The following is an 18,096-nucleotide window of genomic DNA, read 5'->3' on the forward strand; positions in this document are numbered from 1 at the left end:
AATTTCAATTTATTTCAAACATCAATACATAGGAAGCCTAATAAGGCCTATAATACATGTATTGTAAGATTAACTACTACGACTAAGTTGTAGTATAACTAATTTAATGGTAAATTTCTTATCAATGATAAATACATTACAATTAAAACTTGGTCCCCCAACCACAAAGTATTGCAAAATTAAATAATATAAAAACCCAATAACCAGCACATTTATTAAGAAAATTGTAACTCATTAAGAATGTGTATCATTTACATGATCCAAAATATTACTCTTGTATGATTGGTAAGAAAAGGAAAAATTTCTTAGTGAATTAGGCAAATGATTCCAAAAGCGAAGAACTCGAATCAAAAAAGACTTTTCATATATCGAGGAATGTAGCATAGGGACATCAATTTGAACATTACGCGTTGAATTTATAAATGAAAATTTATTTACAAGAACTTCTGGTTTTCTAGATTGCATAATCTTAAAAAAATGAAGAACAGTACGCAAATTCAAGTAATTTCGAAAAGTGCAACCAAGAAAATCAGAAGTACATGCATGAATACGATCATGATCATACCATTTAACATCATATATATAGCGGACAATTCTGTGGACAATTCTCTCTAGCCTATCTAAATTGTAAGACCACGTTCCAGAAAATATTTCAATGCCATAGTTTACAAGAGACATAAGTAAAGCATGGGCCAATTTTTTACGAATATATCTCGGAGTATAAGCCCTCAATTGGTATAACTTTCTTAAAGTGAGGCAAATACGATTTGATAAATAATTTAAATGAACATCAAAATTTAGATTCGGGTCAAGCATAACCCCAAGACATTTAAGAGAATCCACGTAATCAACTATCTGATTATTGATAACAATTCGAGGGCATAAAGCATTGCGAGTTCTTGTGTGGAAATGCATAGCTTTAGATTTAGCTGGGTTGATCATTAAACCATCATCATTCATTATTCCTATAAAGTTATTAATATGATCATTGATTAAAGTTTCAGAAGCATTTGGTCCTAACAAAATAAAGATATCGTCAGCGAATACATAAGGCTGACAAAATGTATTCTCTATCTGAGATATGATATCATTAATATAGGACAGAAACAATATTGGTCCCATAACGGACCCCTGAGGCACGCCTGATGTAACAACGCCGATACTAGAATTAACCCCGTTAAATGACACATACTGCCTTCTATCAGAAAGATAAGAATAAATTAATTTGCAGGCCGTTCTAGAATAGTTAAATTTGTGGTACAATTTCTTCGCCAGGGTAATATGATCAATACGGTCGAAAGCCTTAGTAAGGTCCAAAGAGACTAGTGTACAAAAATGATTCCTATCCAAATTTTCCCTAATTGCTTCAGTTAAAGAAAGTAGTGCAGAAGTCGTATTAAAATTCTTCCTAAAAGCAAATTGGAAAGGATGGAAAAAAGAATAACGATCATAATACTCCAGGATCTGACATTTCATTATATTCTCAAGTATTTTCGACATAGAGGGCAGAATAGTGATCGGTCTTAAATCGTTGCTCATCCGATTTCCATTTTTAGAAATAGGCACTACTCTACCTATTTTCCATTTCGAAGGAAATTCAGAAACCGTAAATATGGTGTTGATAATATGAAGAAGCATGGGAGAAATTAGTGGAAAAATCTTTTTTATGAAACTAATAGGAATGGCGTCATGGCCTAATGCATTTGACTTTATAGCATCAACAGCAGAAACTAGTTCATCAATTGAGACAGATCGAAAGGAGAATGATTCAATATTTTCAACAAATTCGTCAAAATCAATATTAGAACTATCATTGCTAGGAACAAGATTGTCCAAAAAAGTTGTAGCAATAGACTCAATTTCATCAGCATTCATATCGGGAATATCCCTACCAACAAATCCAAGCTCACGGGCTCTCTTCCAAATAAGGGAATTATCAGTCCCACCAAAAATAGCACGTCCATGTCTCGATCTAGCTTTTCGGATGGTAGCCTTAGCCCTATTCCTCAGCCTGCAGTATATCTTCCAATTTCCTTCCGAACGATCTCGAAGGTATTCACCATAGGCGACATCTCTCTCACGCCTAGCAATTTTAATTGACCGGTCGTTAATCCAACCACAGTCATCAGTATTAGCCTTTTTCCTAGATAAAGGAATAAGACTATGCAAGTCATCAATAACACAATTCAAAACCGATAGCTGCAAATCCACATCGTTCGTATTAAAAATGGAAGAAATCTGAAGCTGGTTGAAATAATTTAATAAGACATCGAAATGAATCCTATTATAGTCCTTGTACTCAATGTAAGTTTCATGAGAAGTGGGTGAAAATTTAAACGAACAATAAATGAAACTATGATAAGAACAGAAAAACGGAAACTGCAATTGAGCTTTATGTGCTATAAGAGATGGTTGACTAACAAGAAAAAGGTCAAGTAAAGATGTACTATTGTTGTGTATATGGAGATGTGTCGGTAAACTGTTATGCACACATTCAAGGCCATATCTGGATGTCATAGCTCGAAAGTTCGATGATTTTGTAGGATCAAATAAATTAACATTAAAATCTCCCATGACAATTGTATTCGTAAACCGGTCAAATAGGCAATTATGCATATCCTCAAAAATATCAATCCTACCCGTGGGCAAATAAACTATTCCGACAATAACAGAAGCATTGTTCCCAAAAACCTCAATAAATAAGGATTCACAAGAGCCAAATTGTTTACCCCGATACACTATCCTGTAGCGAAGCTTTTTTGAAACATAGAGACATACGCCTCCTCCTCTTCTGGGATGCAAATTTCCACTAATATTGTCAGGCCGATCATTTCTTACCAAATTATAGTTTTGCATGTTCAAAGAACTCGAAAAGATATCAGGTTTGAACCACGTTTCAGAAATGCCAATAATATCTAACCCTGAATCAAAAAATGTGTTCTTAAATTCTTCAATTTTAGCATTAGAATTAGAAGGACTCAAACTTTGAGCATTTACATGACCAATATTAAGGTTCCCTGAAAAGGAGGAGGAGAAGTTCTTCAGTACGGAGTTATCGCTGGCTATGGGTCCGAGATTGTAATTATGGGTCATCTATTATCAAACAATACTCAAGCAGATGGGGGATCCAATTTTTAAACCTAATGACACTTTGAATTATAAGATTCATTATAATAATAGTTTCAATGAAATTCATATGTATATTCGCCTTAAATGAAATTAATGCTACAAAAAAAAAAAAAAAAATTAAATGGGATATGATTTGTGCGTCCCGAAAAAGAAATAACGCGCACAGTATTCTACAGGCTCTCTTGGAATATCAATGTAATTTAATGTCACACGTCGACAAATTTTTCTATTATTGCTTGGAATAAGACAGGAACTATGTTCGGGTTTCGCACTGAAATACTCGCAATTAGATTTAAAACATAACTTAATCCAATTGATGCGTTCTTCCTTTTTCATCTAGATTTCGACAAGATTTAAAAGGAAAATGTTCTCATATACAATATTGCTTATTTTAGACAAATTAACCGAAAATTAAAGATTTTCTACTTGAAAGGCGAACATATATACCGAAGTTCCGAAAGTAATAAAATGAATAGATGAAAAATTAAAAGCTGAGAATTTCATGAGATTGAGACCTAAACTTTTTAACAATCAAGCATATGTTGCGCAAACATATTTTCAAATATTTATATTTCATATATTATTTTAACTCCTTTGAATAATTTTTTGGGGTAGAGGTGGATTTCAAAAGCACCAATTTGGTAATAAGAAAACGTTTGGTCATGGAGGGAGAGAAAAAAGAACTGAAGTCAGGGATTTATACGCACAATGCTTACTTGAAGTGTTGATCGACTCATACGAAAGTCATAAAACAAATATCATCCGGATATTGTTTGGCGACTTTAAAGTATTCTAAAACTTTTGGGATTATATTGTTTGGCGACTTTAAAGTATTCTAAAACTTTTGGGATTATTCGTATCTTCTTACAAACTTGTTGCAGTAATAAATTTCACTTTTTATACTTCAGAAGTCTTTTTTTTTTTGTTTTTGAAGAATCATCTAATACACAAATTAAATTATATATTTTTTCATTTGTGGTATTTTTCATTCTATTGCAAACAAAAAAGCATCTGCAACAGACGCGCAACAAAATCAATGTTGTGTAGCAGTTGCTGCGTAACATTGCGTATACGAAAAGACTCGTATTCTTTCTTATTAAAAGTTTTATCCTTAGAAGCATATACATCTTTATCTTTGTTTGACCTGAAGGGAACAACTGTAACAACAAAAGAAAACTGATATTTCTAAACTTGATGTTTTCGTTTGGCTGAAACATAAAATAGAGGCTATCTTGTGTTACGTTAAAGACGATAGCCCATGTTCTTCATTTCGATTTAGCTCATTTAGAGAATATTCCGATTGTAAATGTGTTCTTCAATCCAAATTAGAGAAAAAATTCTCTAAATATTTTAGAGTAAACAGAAGTAATCGAAACCAATTTGAATGATAATATATAATAACATACTAATACAAAATTGCATTTATTTTTATAAATGCATGCCTTATGCATTTATAAAACAGAATATGTTATCGCATAACATATAGAAATCTTTAATAACTAATAGGTATGTTTTTCCTGTGAATCTTAACAGTGTCATTTTCTCTAAATGCACGGAAAAAAAGATTTGAGAGAAGTTAGAGTTTTCTTAACTGACTCGAAAATGGGAGTTAAAATCACTCTAATTTAAGAACAGGAAATTTGTACGGAAAATAATTAGCGTTGATCTTATTATTTTGTCGGATTCGGAATAAACTCGAAAAAAGAACATGGCTGAATATATTACTATTATAAGCCGATAGCCTTTGTAGCTAGTGCTTTAATGTTTATTATAGTTTTTAGAATTGTAATAAATAAATAATTACTATTATATTCAAAAACCTATTTTTGGTTCTTGAACATACATAAGATTTTAGAACTTAAAAATAATTGTGAATTTCTCTTTAACCCTAGACAGTCGTTCTTCGTCGCGTAATTTCATTTTTGATTTAAAATGCATTTTAGTCGAATGGGAAATGATAAATTTAGTTAACACTAATTGAACCATTTTATGAATTTTTGTTTTGTACTAATTAAAAACCAATTTAATAAGAAAATAAACTCAATTGTTTTCTCATTTTGCTCACGATGCAAATTAAAGCGTCTTGAAATAAGCCGGTGGCGGCTTTTTTTAATTTTTAATTTCGCGGCTGAGCTGATACGAATTTGTCTAGAAGGCGGCGAACAGTTTGGTATACCCTTCAATAGATCTGAAAAAAGCCGACGAAACGTCCAGGAATATAAAATTGTAGCTAAATCAGTCAAGAAAGGATTTATGTGGTATCTTTGAGTTCGTCTATGCCTGTGTAGGGAAAACAAACTATAACATAACAATGTTCATCCAAAACACAAAATAATACGTATATCCTTTTGTACTCATGATGTTAGTTCTGGAACAAGAAAGAATGATAAACAAATATGGAAATAAATTTAATTTTTTATTGACCTAGTATATTTTTTATATTACGTATATACATGTATTACATATTTATTTGAGGTGAAAAATTCACTTATATAATATATTCATTTATCGCAAATTACATACTTAGTCGAACACTAAATCTATGTACATTATCTCCATGGTTTTCTAAAGATCTTTACTTTTCTCATATTCTTAATGATCTACCTCCACAAATTCGTTTTCAATTGCGTGTCATGTTATAATGACAGGTCTTTCATTGAAAAGCACTATTATCTTCATCTCAATCTTGACAAAGTTCGATTCGGTCGACTTCCGTAGGAAAACACAAATATGTTATGGTGGTTCTTCAAATAGAATATGGTTAAATATAAGACTTAAATAGAGTTCTCAGTAAATTTACTGATATATTAATTGAAATTATCATGCTCCGAATTAGTATATTTTTTAAAGAGCTATTCAAATCAAATAGTTTTGTCTACTAATCAGGTGCTGAAGGTAATAGAAGAACATACTTCAAATTCTATAGGTCAATTTAAGTATCTCCAACAGGGCATTTTGAGTTCTGTCTTTTAAGTTTCGACTATGTTTTCATAGCACGGTTGAACGACAATGTATGTAATACAAATTCAAACGTTTTCATGATGTCTTGATGTATAGTTCTATCTGATATTAAATTGAAACTGCTTTTCTTCAATGATCCTGCGAACACAAATATTCGTGAACCTAGTACTGACATCGCAGTTTGGCACCTAAGTCGTGCAGTTTACTTCGAAATAGATAGATATACCTCATACCTGTTGTCATCGATAGTAATATTTAATAGGTAGTTCGAAAATAAGCGAAGAAAATTGCTTGTATCTATATTGAGCGCAAGACAAGAAATTTAACGGAGCGTTGATACATGTTTTTAGAATACTGCAGATGAGTGTTTTCACACTTCCCACATTTCAAAATAAAAATTCAAAATTAAGAAAAATGTATATTGCATATAAAGATGAACAAGTCGTAATTGATATCTATACTATAAGATACTATGGCGCAATAAATAGATCATAAAACTTAAAAACTAATTAAAAGATGCGACGCATGGCCAATTACGTCGTTTGCTTGTGACAATTAAATGGATTTTTGTTTTGTAGGTGATTTTTTGTTAAATTTTAGAATTTTTGAAGCTTGGTTATGATGATTGCCAGCAAAAAGTAGGTAACCACAACTCATTACAATTTACATTAACAGAAGTAAAACACGTTGCTTTACATTGCGATGGGTTGTATTGACTACCTTATAGAGCTCGACCGAAGCATCGGCTTCGGCCAAAAATCGATAATCGGTCATGAATCGGCCTTAGGCGTCAAGAGGCCGATTAACCGAAGCTTTTTGAAAAATTTACTTGATATTGATTTGTCCAAGTATTAAATTTGTCTCAGTCAAAACACCCAGTACAAATAAAACGTAAAAAATATAAAAAATAATTATTTGTCATCATAATATCAAACTACTGGAGTGAATTACCTTTTATTGTTGTATTTATACATTTGCTGAAAAGAATGTTCTAATATTGAACTAAAACACACCAACTTTCTTTAAGTACAAACTTGAGGAAAATAATCGGCTGCGGCCGATTATTGTATTTTTCCGAACTTTGGCTTCGGCCAAAAAACCCGCTTCGGTCGAGCTCTACTACCTAAGAATCACGATAGTAAATACTTTGTGATGATTATTCTCAAAATGTAATGTAGTTGACAGGTATTGATTTAATAAAATGGAATAAATTATGGCATAATTAAGTATAAATATCAACATGATAATTTAACGGCAATTCTAAAGATTTCCATTTAGAAATATTTTTTCACAAATATATTAGATATATGCTTTAATAGGTATATTATAAAGTAATTTAAGATTTTAATTCACTGGATGTTTCAGTAAGTTTTCTGGCGCATATGGACAACCAAATTTTTTTAATTCTTATGAAACAAATTTCGTTATGAACGACACTATTCATGCATATTTCCATAAGGTTTACATACTCTAAAAAAATATTGTCGTGAAGCCAAAGATTTCATGTCCTTAAAATACGAATGCAAATTGCGTTGTAATATTACTATATTAATCATATATGGCCCTACTGGGTCGATTAAATAAATAAAATAAAAAATGATATAAAGTTTCCTTGTCCAAAAGTCGATAGACTTTTTACTGAAGTCGTTCTGTCCTTATAGTTGAGTGATTCTGTTCTAAAATGTGTAAATTTGCATGAAAGAACATTTTGTTTGATTAAGGCCAACTTGGCTTTAATAATTCTTCAAAATTAATGAAATCGTTTCTAAATTTGTTGACTTTCTAATAGAGATAAAAAACATTCAAAAATAGATTTCCTTTAATACTTTATTTTACTTGAAGCATATCATAAATTCTACTTGAAATCGATTCGTTTTAACGGACTCTGGTAGCAAACGAAATGAAACAGTGGAAAAATGAATAAATTCAAATAAATTCTCCTAGTATCCAGTATTCAGAAATAATTCTGTGTTAAATGTGTTTTTACTTCAATTCTCCGTTTCTTTGGCTCGGAATCAATACTAAAATAATTAGAAACTTGTCGAATCACATACTGTAATTATAAGATTGTAAATCTTGTTGTATGTGATACAATAAGTAAATAATAATAACAAAATCATTAGTATAAAGACAAAATCTTTGGAACCAGACAAGCTCTTGTTTCAGTTTCAAAAAATGTTCCCTAAAATCCTTGTATGCAACGTATGTGTATACAATTATACATCATTTTCAACGCCTATTCATTAGAACATTTTTAATTTACTCTATAAGATCCTTTTCAAGTAGTATTCATCTTACAACATAATAATCGATGACAGAAGTATTTTGAATACCTTTGAAAATAAGTAGTTATTTTTCAAACTACAAATAACTGATTACATATTAGATGATATGCTCTTTACGCACTACTTATTTCATGGCTGAAGGTATGCCTGGGGTGAAGTACTTTTATCCTAGGACATGCGTATGTAAATGTAATTCGGAGCGATGCCAATTAATAAATGGCTATTACGTTTTAAGTAGGCAAATCTGCAAGATTACAAGATAATGATTTTTTGTCAGGTGAATTTAAATATCTAATAATTGGAAACAGCAGTTTGATGAACTTTTCCGTTTTTTTCTATTGGAAAATTGAATTTTAGGAAATGTATATTAATTACTAATTATAGCATTAATAATCAACAGGAATTAGGCGATTGTTATTAACTGTTGAAGTACCGTATGGCGATATAACTCATTAATTTAGAAGTTTGTTTCTAAATAAGAAAAGACATATATATATATATTACAATTCTACCCTGTGTTGAAATTGTAATCTGAGTAGTAGATCCCGAAAACGCCATCGAAATTTTGGAATTTTTGAAGCTTGATCTTGAAGTTATAATGATTGACTTCCAATAAACAGACCTGATAGGGATATTAAAATTCGAAATTCCAGTAGGGGACTTGGAGTTTAATACATATAAGATTGCTTTTAATAATATCTCCCAAGATTTATAATATTGCTACAATAAGAAAAAAACGGATGTCTTTCTTAGTAGAAGGGAACATCAGTTTTTAGAGCCAATGTAATAAGTGTTAAAAAAAAAACAGGCGATTGTTCTTAATGTGACAATATTATGTTTCCATAGAAATGCAAGGTATGCCTTGTTGAAGTAACATAGGACGATTATCAGTATAACTAATTATTTGCAAAGCTTGTTTTTAAATAAGATAAACCATATATATTACAACTCTACCCTGGGCCGAAATTGTAATCTAAGTGGTGGGTCACGAAAACGCCATCGGGTGACATAAACAAATTTTAATGTATGGTCCTTGCCTAAAAGTTCTTCGTTGCACAATATATCAATCTGAAAATTACAAATTACGTACATATTTTATGTTACCATATAATTGATCAGGATTTACCTCTCTGTATTTATCAATTCCATTCAAAATTTTCTTCGCAACTAATTTTTTTAGATGTGTGATCGTCGCCTGGGAACTGCAGCGTATAAATCGCCTTTGCAGATTTTTGAAATTATTGCTCATACATTCTAAGCATACGTTAACTTGTTCGTCCAATCTGTGGAAATCGGATTCTGCGTGGGCCTCCATCACCTTTTCGTTGTCCTCTTCATGGTTTTGAGGCATATCTTTAGGACAAGCCATGTTTCTGCTTTTATAAAAGTCACGTTCTCTGCGCATTTCGTCTGGAATAAAATATATCAATAATTATTAAAAATGTAAATGTTCACATTATTACATTAGAAAAATATATTATGTTATTTGATATTTATAATGAGGAAATTTAAACCGTCTATACAAATTACGTCTATAATCATTACAAAATCTGTCGATTGCAACACCAAGAACTATGTTGGTTGAATTTGTTTATTCATCTCCAATTAGTAATACAAATATTCCAACGTCCATTATAAAATAATAATTAGAAACGGGAACAGCAATATAATAACATTATTTTCGACAAAAACAACAAAACTATTAGAGAAAGAACTATATTACATAGGATGGTGTCTTAAAAAGAACTTACTACAAATTTCTTGTATGATCTTACAGACAGTTTGATTGAATGTTGATGGATTGCAAAATAAAAGCAATAGCCAATGTCATATGTTAACTTGTTCGTGCAATGATTCCCAGCAAAAACTAGGTAATCACATCTCATTACAATTTACATTACCAGGAGTAAAGCTGTATTTACACAGTGCATTACATTGCGGTGAGTTATAATGACTAACTTGTAATGGCAATAATAAATACTTCTCGGTAATTTTCGAATTGATATTCTCAAAAGGTAATGCATTTGGCTGTCAATGACTTAATAAAATAGAATAAATGATGGTACCATTAGGTATAAGTATTCACATAATTGAGCATTTACTCGAAAAAAAAACACACAAAAAGAATATTTTATGTAACGGTAATTCTGAAGATTTTTCCGTTAAGGAATATTCTTCACGAATATTTCATAATAATTGTGTTTTAAATTGATGACATTACCATATTGTTTTAAATAAATGCTATTATAACTCATTCACATTACACTTTCAAAATCGACTTCACTAGATTTCACTAGATGGCTTATAAAAAGGGATATATAAAATCCACTTTTAGTAGATTTTGAACATAATGTGAATGGGCTATTAGGTATATTAAAACGTAATTCACGAATCCGACTCCCTTAAACAACAACTCCCTATTTTAAATGTGAAATTAATTTGCATGTAATCTTATTTAGACGATTTGTTACATTTTTGTTTATTTCTACAATATTCATTTCTATTCAAGTAATGTTCATATTACAGCATTACTCGCCATATTTTGTAATCGGCTAGATTTGGTTGCCTGATACAATAAGTGGCTATTTTGCAATCTTTGGTATATCTACGAATAAGTGATTACATATTAGGTGATTATATGCTTTAAAAGCACTATTTATTTCATGACCAAAGGTATGCCTGGGGAGAATTACTTTCCTCCTAGGACATGCGTATGTAAATTTAATCCGTAACGATGCCAATTAATATGTGGTTATTAATTTTTAAACAGGTTTACCTACAAGATTACCGGGTAATGAGAGTTTTTGCTGGGTTAGTATGCCGGACTTGCATACAAAGGGTCCGGGCTGCCACTATACCTAGCCTAACCTAATTGTAATCCACTAGGATATCGAATTGAACACCCAGAAAAGAAACCCCGTGATGAACTGGTTAACAGAAATAACACCAAATAATCGAGGTGAAATCCTATAAAAGGATTTTAATACCGCACTTCTATCATACATCCACTGATTTAAAGTTCTATCTCTCATGTAAGGTGCGAACATAAACTTACCTTCTTGCAAATTTGGTACAAGTTTGTAAACAATATCCTGCATTGTGCGATCAAAGCTAATATACTGAAGCGGGTGAGATTGGTGAATGACATTTTCACATGTGGGACAGGTTTTCTTTTCTTCCAAGTGCTTCACTAAACAACTCTTGCAAACTAAGGAGAAATGAAAAAGTATAATTATTTCCATGAATGGTTGCTGTCCAAATGCAATGTATGCATGTGTATACTAACAGGTATGCAAGCATTCAGTCACTGTGGTGGCATCGATGAAGTAACCTCCACATATTTTGCATGTTATATGTGGATTTATAGACTTCAATTTAACTCTTCTCTCCATTTTCTAGCCAATTCTGAATATATTTGTTGCAAAGACCAAATATACGTAGTTTCGCCTATCTTTGGCCGACTAACCACTTATTTTCCCAATACGCCACTTAAAACTCCTACTTCGTATAGATTTGAAAAGTATAAATTTCTCAGATTTATATGATGAATAAACGTAAGTTATTGTCCAATAAACAAATCAACTATTATTAACTGAGAATTTGACACGACACTACAGTCAACGAAGCCGAACGTAAACTTTTATACGCGTCTGCTCACACGAGGCTTAGGACTTCGACAAGACGTTAGCAAAATGTAGATTGACGGCTTACGCGCCGTTCAGACTACAAGTTTATCCGTACGAAATGTCTTTGAAGTAAAATAATTTTAGGGCTGTTTTCTTTTTGCACCTGATACAACATTTGTATGGGCTATCCAGAACATCGTTGCACTGGTGTTCTATCCAGAACATCTCACCAGTGCAAGTCGCGCCGATCTTGCCAGATTGTGTTTTGATAAAGTGACGCTTCATCGATTCACTATAGCACTTTATTCCCAATAAACACAGGATGAGCGTTTTTCAAATGCAACAACTTTTCAGTTTGAGGGTAAATATAATTTTCAACATAAATTCAACTTGACTTGAAATAGCTCATCTTCAATACATCTTCAAATTGTTTGCGAATTACTTCCAATTTGCCAAAATGTTGACGAAATCTTTGAAAAGGTGTTGAATTTAATATGAGAAAACTTTGACAAAACACTACCCTAAAATGCTACGAAAAAACCATGTGGTTTTCAATACTTATTTGTGCAACGAAGTTCGTGGTCAATTGCAAGAAATTAAAAAAATGGAAAATTTTAGACAAATAACCAAATAGTTTATAAAAATAGGTAAGTGAAAATAAAAAATGAAATAAAACTCTAAGGAAGTCACTAAAAATATATCTCTTTGCAGAAAACTAAAATTATGGATTCTACGTTCTTGAAAACATTAAAAAGCTGACCGATGAAAAAATGGTGGACAATTAACTGAAACTGCTTCAAATAGTTTATAATAATTGGTATGTCAATATGAAAAATTAAATCAACACATTAGAGAAGACACTAAATTTAAATCTCTTTGCAGGAAACTAAAATCTTTGGATGCTACATTCTTGCAAACATTAAGAAGCTGACCAATGAAAAATGAGTGGCTTGTCGACAAGAAAAAGTTTCCAGAAACATTACAAGTGCAACCAATTAAAATAGTTAAAAACAACAAATTGTTGAAATCAACAACTTCTGGATGAAAATGTGCATCACATCGTCAGTTTAATTCATATGCTATTATCAGTTTAAAATGGATATTTTGTGAATTCCTTCTGCTGGAAATCAATTCTAACACGCGGTCCAGTACGTTCCTAATTTCAAATTGCCCGCAGGTTAATAAATTTTAATGCTGTTTTATGACACCAAAAGGAAGGAAATCGAATTATCAATGCTAAAGTGTTTACTAATAATGTTTAAGATATTTAAAGTTTTGTTGTTTGTTTTTTTTTTTGTTCTTATTTGTTGATATGTTTAATAAGATTATTATTTATCAATTGGTATTGTAGTGTATTATGTAGTGTAGTGTATTATTATATATTTTATTTTGATGAAAATTAATAAATTATACAAAATTCATAGAATTTGGCTTTGACTTTCAATTTGAAGTGGGGATATCATTCATACAAATTTAAGGCCGGTACTCTGTTTGTTGGTGCGAAAAAAGTTCCACTCAATCATTGTTTCGCGTTGAAAAATGATAGTGTTGACAATATATTTTGAATGAAAAAAACATCCATTTTGGAACTTTTTCGCGTTTATTTCATCGAAATGTATTGACAACATCGCAAAATGTCACGAAATTATTACATATACACAGGCAACTAGTGGCTCGATTTACACACACACGCATACAAAATAAATAATTTGAAAAAGAAGAAGCAGGCGAAGTTATTTTAAAAATATCTTTGGAATTATAAAAATAAATTTTACAGTGCTCCGTTTTATTTTTTGGAACATAGCAATTAATTCTTGTGATTCCATTCATTGCTACCTCGGTACTATACATGTTGGTTGAAGTGCTAATGCTTGTTTTGGAACATCAATTGCTGTGCCACCTTTTGTTTAAATTATGTTTTGTGTTTATTATCCCGATGCCCAGTACAAATGAAACGATTGTAAAATATAATTCACCAAATAAAGATTTTATTTTGTTAACATTTGTGTTTAAATTTCATGTTATATATGTACATTATTTATATTCTACCATATATTAGGGAGCGGCTAGATATTGTTGCTAGTTTATTATGGAAATACAACTCCATGTTATACTTTGTTTTATCAATCATCAGATTACATTTTTAAATAATAATCAGATCCACTTTTGTGTTATAAATTCACAAAAATTAGTTTAATAAAAAAATTATTTCTTAATTCACATTGCAAATGGCGCCATGTTATGAAAATACTGACTACGCGAGTTACGTCAGTTTTTCAACTCGAAAAAAACAAAGTACCACAAATGGAAAAAATTTCGCTAGTTTTTCGCATGTTTTGGTTTTGTATGGAGTTTCAACGCGAAAACCGAACAGAGTACCGGCCTTAAGGTTGAAAAGTATTTGCAACGATGTTAATTTTGAATTTGACTCGCATCGAAAATTGTTTGACAAATTATTGAGTAGCGATGCATTTCAATTTGAGGATAACACTTGAGATATTATTGCTAATGTGTTGAATTTCACTGTTGAGGGTAATGTCTGTTTTTTGTTGAGAACGCGATTTTCTCAACAATTTCTCAACTTGAATATTACCCTAATCCTTTGAAAAAATGTTTGAAAAATTGTTGAAATTTAGCATTTTTCAAACGTTTGTGTTTATTGGGATACCGTATAATAGGCATTAGCAAAGCATGGGCCAATCGATACCTCACCCAAAAAGGCAAAAACAAATTGGAAGAATAAAACCTACGCAAAGTCGCACACCCAAAGAAATTTGTTAGTAGGGACAGCAGAAAAGTCTGCTAAAACAGCAGAAAGTCTGCTGAAAAAGGGACAGCAGTCACTGTTTGCTGAAATAGCAAACATTTCCTGCTATTTTTTATTTTTTTTTACACTAAAACATGTTTTATTTTGGCTAAAACAAATAAACATGTCAACTTAGAAGCTATCGTAACATAATTAAAACAATATTTTATGAATATCTATAGTATTTGACAAAAAATCTGAATATTTTTCGAATTGAGACATAACAGCAAACAAAATGTTTGCTGATCGTATTTAGGAGCTTGTAAGTATATTACAGTGCAAAAATATACCAAAAACTACTTTTGGTTCTTAAATAGGCTTTGGGGAAAAATTTATAACCTAAAAATTTTATAAATTGTTGTTCATTAGGCCCTGAAGTACAAAAATATAACAGCAGACGTCGACTGCTGTTTTTAGCAGACTTTTTCCTATGAGTGCATATATTCTACCTTGCACCGCGTCAATGTGAGGACCAAAACACAAATGCTTGTCAATCAAAACTCCCAAACATCTTATGCGCTTTACAGACTGTTTACGTCAAGAACGTAAACCCCTATTTTTCCCCGCGAACAATCTTAAAATACCCCAATTATTATTATGAAATGTTATCGAAATGCTTTCAATTAGTTAACTAAAATAGCTTAACGAAAATAGGTTTTCATATCAGCCATATTGTAACAATTACATCCGTAAAAATCTTTCTTTTTCACTTCTATCACTTGACCTGTTAACAACTATTGGTAAGAATTCTATCCAAAGAAATAAAGTCCAAAATTTGATGAAGATACTAATTCCCGCTTTGGTTTTACTTCACTTTGTTTCTTTGTTTTCCATGGTGGGAGCTACAAACTAAGACAAAAAAACTATTTCGTTTTGCTGGTTTGTTTCGGCTCATGAGAGTTACATCCACCTTTCTATTTCATCCAGATTTCTGTGCTCCACTGCTCATCTGTCCATTATTGACAACCATCTGCAGTGTGTTTCGCATTATCACAGACTATCAGTTATTCCGGACGGAATGTCGGTGTTTGTAAAGAATCTTACAGTGTGTTGGATCGATACGACTTGTCGGCGATGACTAAATAATCGAAAAATGTGTTATCGATCCCATAAACATGTAGCAGTATCGATTATGCTTTCGGACTTAACTTATAATGTGCACAATATATGGGATATGATCGACACGATCACTGTCGTCCGGAATAACTGATAGTCTGTAAAGCGCATTAGCTGATCGACGCATTGAACAACATTTCGGCCAACCATAACATTAATATTCACGGATTGACAACCAAAAAGCACTGCCTTTGTCTTCAGAGGATTTAGAAAAAACGAGTTTGCTACCGTCCATTGCTCAACTCGGCTCAAACAAAAGTTCACGTTATTCTCCAAAACATCTGGGAACTCACGATCAGCACTAAAAAGAAGCAACACGTCATCAGCATAAAGAAAGGCCGAACAACTAGTACCTCTCAGACACTCCAGTAAATCATCCATATAAAAAAGAAATAGAATTGGACCAAGGACCGAACCTTGGGGAACGCCAGAAAATAACGAACGAGTACATAAAGTCTTCTTGTTCATATCCACAAATTGTGATCGTCCACACAAATAGGAAGAAATGAGGGAGCAAGCACTTCTAGAAAATTCAAAATTATTGCAAAGTTTCCTAATCAAAGTATTGAAACAAATTGAATTAAATGCCTTGGTCAAATCAAGTGAGACGAGAGCACTTATTCTACCAGAGTTGAAATTATCCCGAATAGAGTCAGTCAGATGCAAAAGCAAAGATGTCGTACTATGTCCTTTACGAAATCCATGTTGATTTCCACCAATTCTCTGACTAAATCGAAGGAGAATTTGGTCCTTAATCAAGTATTCACATAACTTAGACAAAGTGGGAAGTATCGAGATGGGCCTCAAGTCTCCAGGTCCACATACAGTATTACCCTTAGGAATTGGAACAACTCTAGCTATCTTCCATGCAGTCGAATAAATCGATGTAGTCAAAATAGAGTTAATTAGGTTTAAGACAACATCTGAGATGTATGGAAAAATTGCACATAGAAATTGAATAGAAATACCATCTACTCCAACAGATCTTGACTTAATCCTTTTCAAAACAGCGCATAGTTCACCCATTCCGACGCAATTAAATGAGAACCCATCATCATGGAAATCAAGATGACCAAAGTCAACAGTATCTCCCGAAAAAGGAACATTACCCACAAAGAAATCATTCATCTCATCTAGATCACCATCATAGGCAAGATCATCTCTCCCAACACGCCCAGAACCCCTAAGAACACTCCAAAGACCCTCAGAATCAAGACCATTAAAACGACTCATGCAATATCTTTTCTTTTCCCTCCGAATGACCGATTTCACCTTATTTCTGTATTTACAATAAGTCTTCCACCTTTCCGGATGCCTATCCGACTGGTATGCAGAATACGACAAATCCCTCAATGACTGATTACTTCTCTTTAATAATCCATTTTAAGGAATACAAACTTTGTAAAAATTTGGTTTGGGATATTCCCCATCAAGTTATAATGAAATTTGCAACAAATATGTATAAATTTTATGGCTTTTTTTACAGCTGTAGTTTTCACTTTAGTGAAAATTAGCCGCTAAACTCGAATTTAATACTCACCTTAACAGTGAGTGTTGAACAAACAGAAATGTCACTACCTTTACTGAGAGGAAAATATACAACGCTGAAAAACTTGTTGGTGTTTGGTCGAACTTGGCATTGAACCCATGACCCTTTGTATGTAAAGCGGGCTAACCATTACACCACAGTAGGTTCCCAAGTATAAAAGTCGAGTCTTGACAAAATTTGATTGAGAAATATTAGTTCAGCAAAGTGATGTTTGAAATAAATTTAAATTTTGAAATAAATTTTAAAAAGTAACCGCGATAATGTCAAAGCTATAAGGCTGATACTAATTTTTTTGTTAGCGAGCAAAATAACAATCGCAAACCTCGACACACCCCACCTTAGACGCAGAGTTCCTCGATCTGGCTACAAGCTGAAGTACCAAAGCGTATAACATAAAAATTGATGAAATCACATTAAACTGTTACAATAACAACAATCGCAAACCTAACATTGCTTGGAATGGTTTCGATGCCATAAGTTTGCTTCCTCTAAAACAATATAGTAAAGGAAATTAGCCCGGAAATTGTGGATTTTCACCCATAAACTTATACCCTGTTTCTGAATGTCGAACGAAAACCCAGTCGACTGGAAAGCAGTCACTCGAATTCGAATTACTTTGGGTTT

General features: G+C 32.1%; 2 protein-coding genes and 1 long non-coding RNA gene across 3 annotated transcripts; 1 reads left to right on the forward strand and 2 right to left on the reverse strand.

Moving 5' to 3' along the window:
- Window positions 1-69: 69 nt before the first annotated feature.
- Window positions 70-3,093, reverse strand: LOC142236018 (uncharacterized). The gene is made up of 3 exons (XM_075307269.1): window positions 1,575-3,093; window positions 670-965; window positions 70-117 (listed from the first exon to the last, which is right to left on the reverse strand). Exons 1-3 carry the CDS (start codon window positions 3,091-3,093, stop codon window positions 70-72), a joined length of 1,863 nt encoding a protein of 620 aa, XP_075163384.1.
- A 6,094-nt stretch (window positions 3,094-9,187) lies between these two features.
- l(3)73Ah (polycomb group ring finger 3-like lethal (3) 73Ah) lies at window positions 9,188-12,001 on the reverse strand. Its single transcript, XM_075304416.1, has 4 exons — window positions 11,662-12,001; window positions 11,431-11,583; window positions 9,502-9,785; window positions 9,188-9,443 (listed from the first exon to the last, which is right to left on the reverse strand). Exons 1-4 carry the CDS (start codon window positions 11,765-11,767, stop codon window positions 9,318-9,320), a joined length of 669 nt encoding a protein of 222 aa, XP_075160531.1. The 5' UTR covers window positions 11,768-12,001; the 3' UTR covers window positions 9,188-9,317.
- A 313-nt stretch (window positions 12,002-12,314) lies between these two features.
- On the forward strand, window positions 12,315-13,403 carry LOC142236674 (uncharacterized). Its single transcript, XR_012722148.1, has 3 exons — window positions 12,315-12,648; window positions 12,713-12,818; window positions 12,884-13,403. It is a non-coding gene; the product is annotated as an uncharacterized LOC142236674 (long non-coding RNA).
- The last annotated feature ends 4,693 nt before the right edge of the window (window positions 13,404-18,096 follow it).

The sequence above is a fragment of the Haematobia irritans genome, chromosome 4 (genome assembly GCF_050003625.1).
Source record: "Haematobia irritans isolate KBUSLIRL chromosome 4, ASM5000362v1, whole genome shotgun sequence".
In the NCBI taxonomy this organism is placed as follows: Eukaryota; Metazoa; Arthropoda; class Insecta; order Diptera; family Muscidae; genus Haematobia; species Haematobia irritans.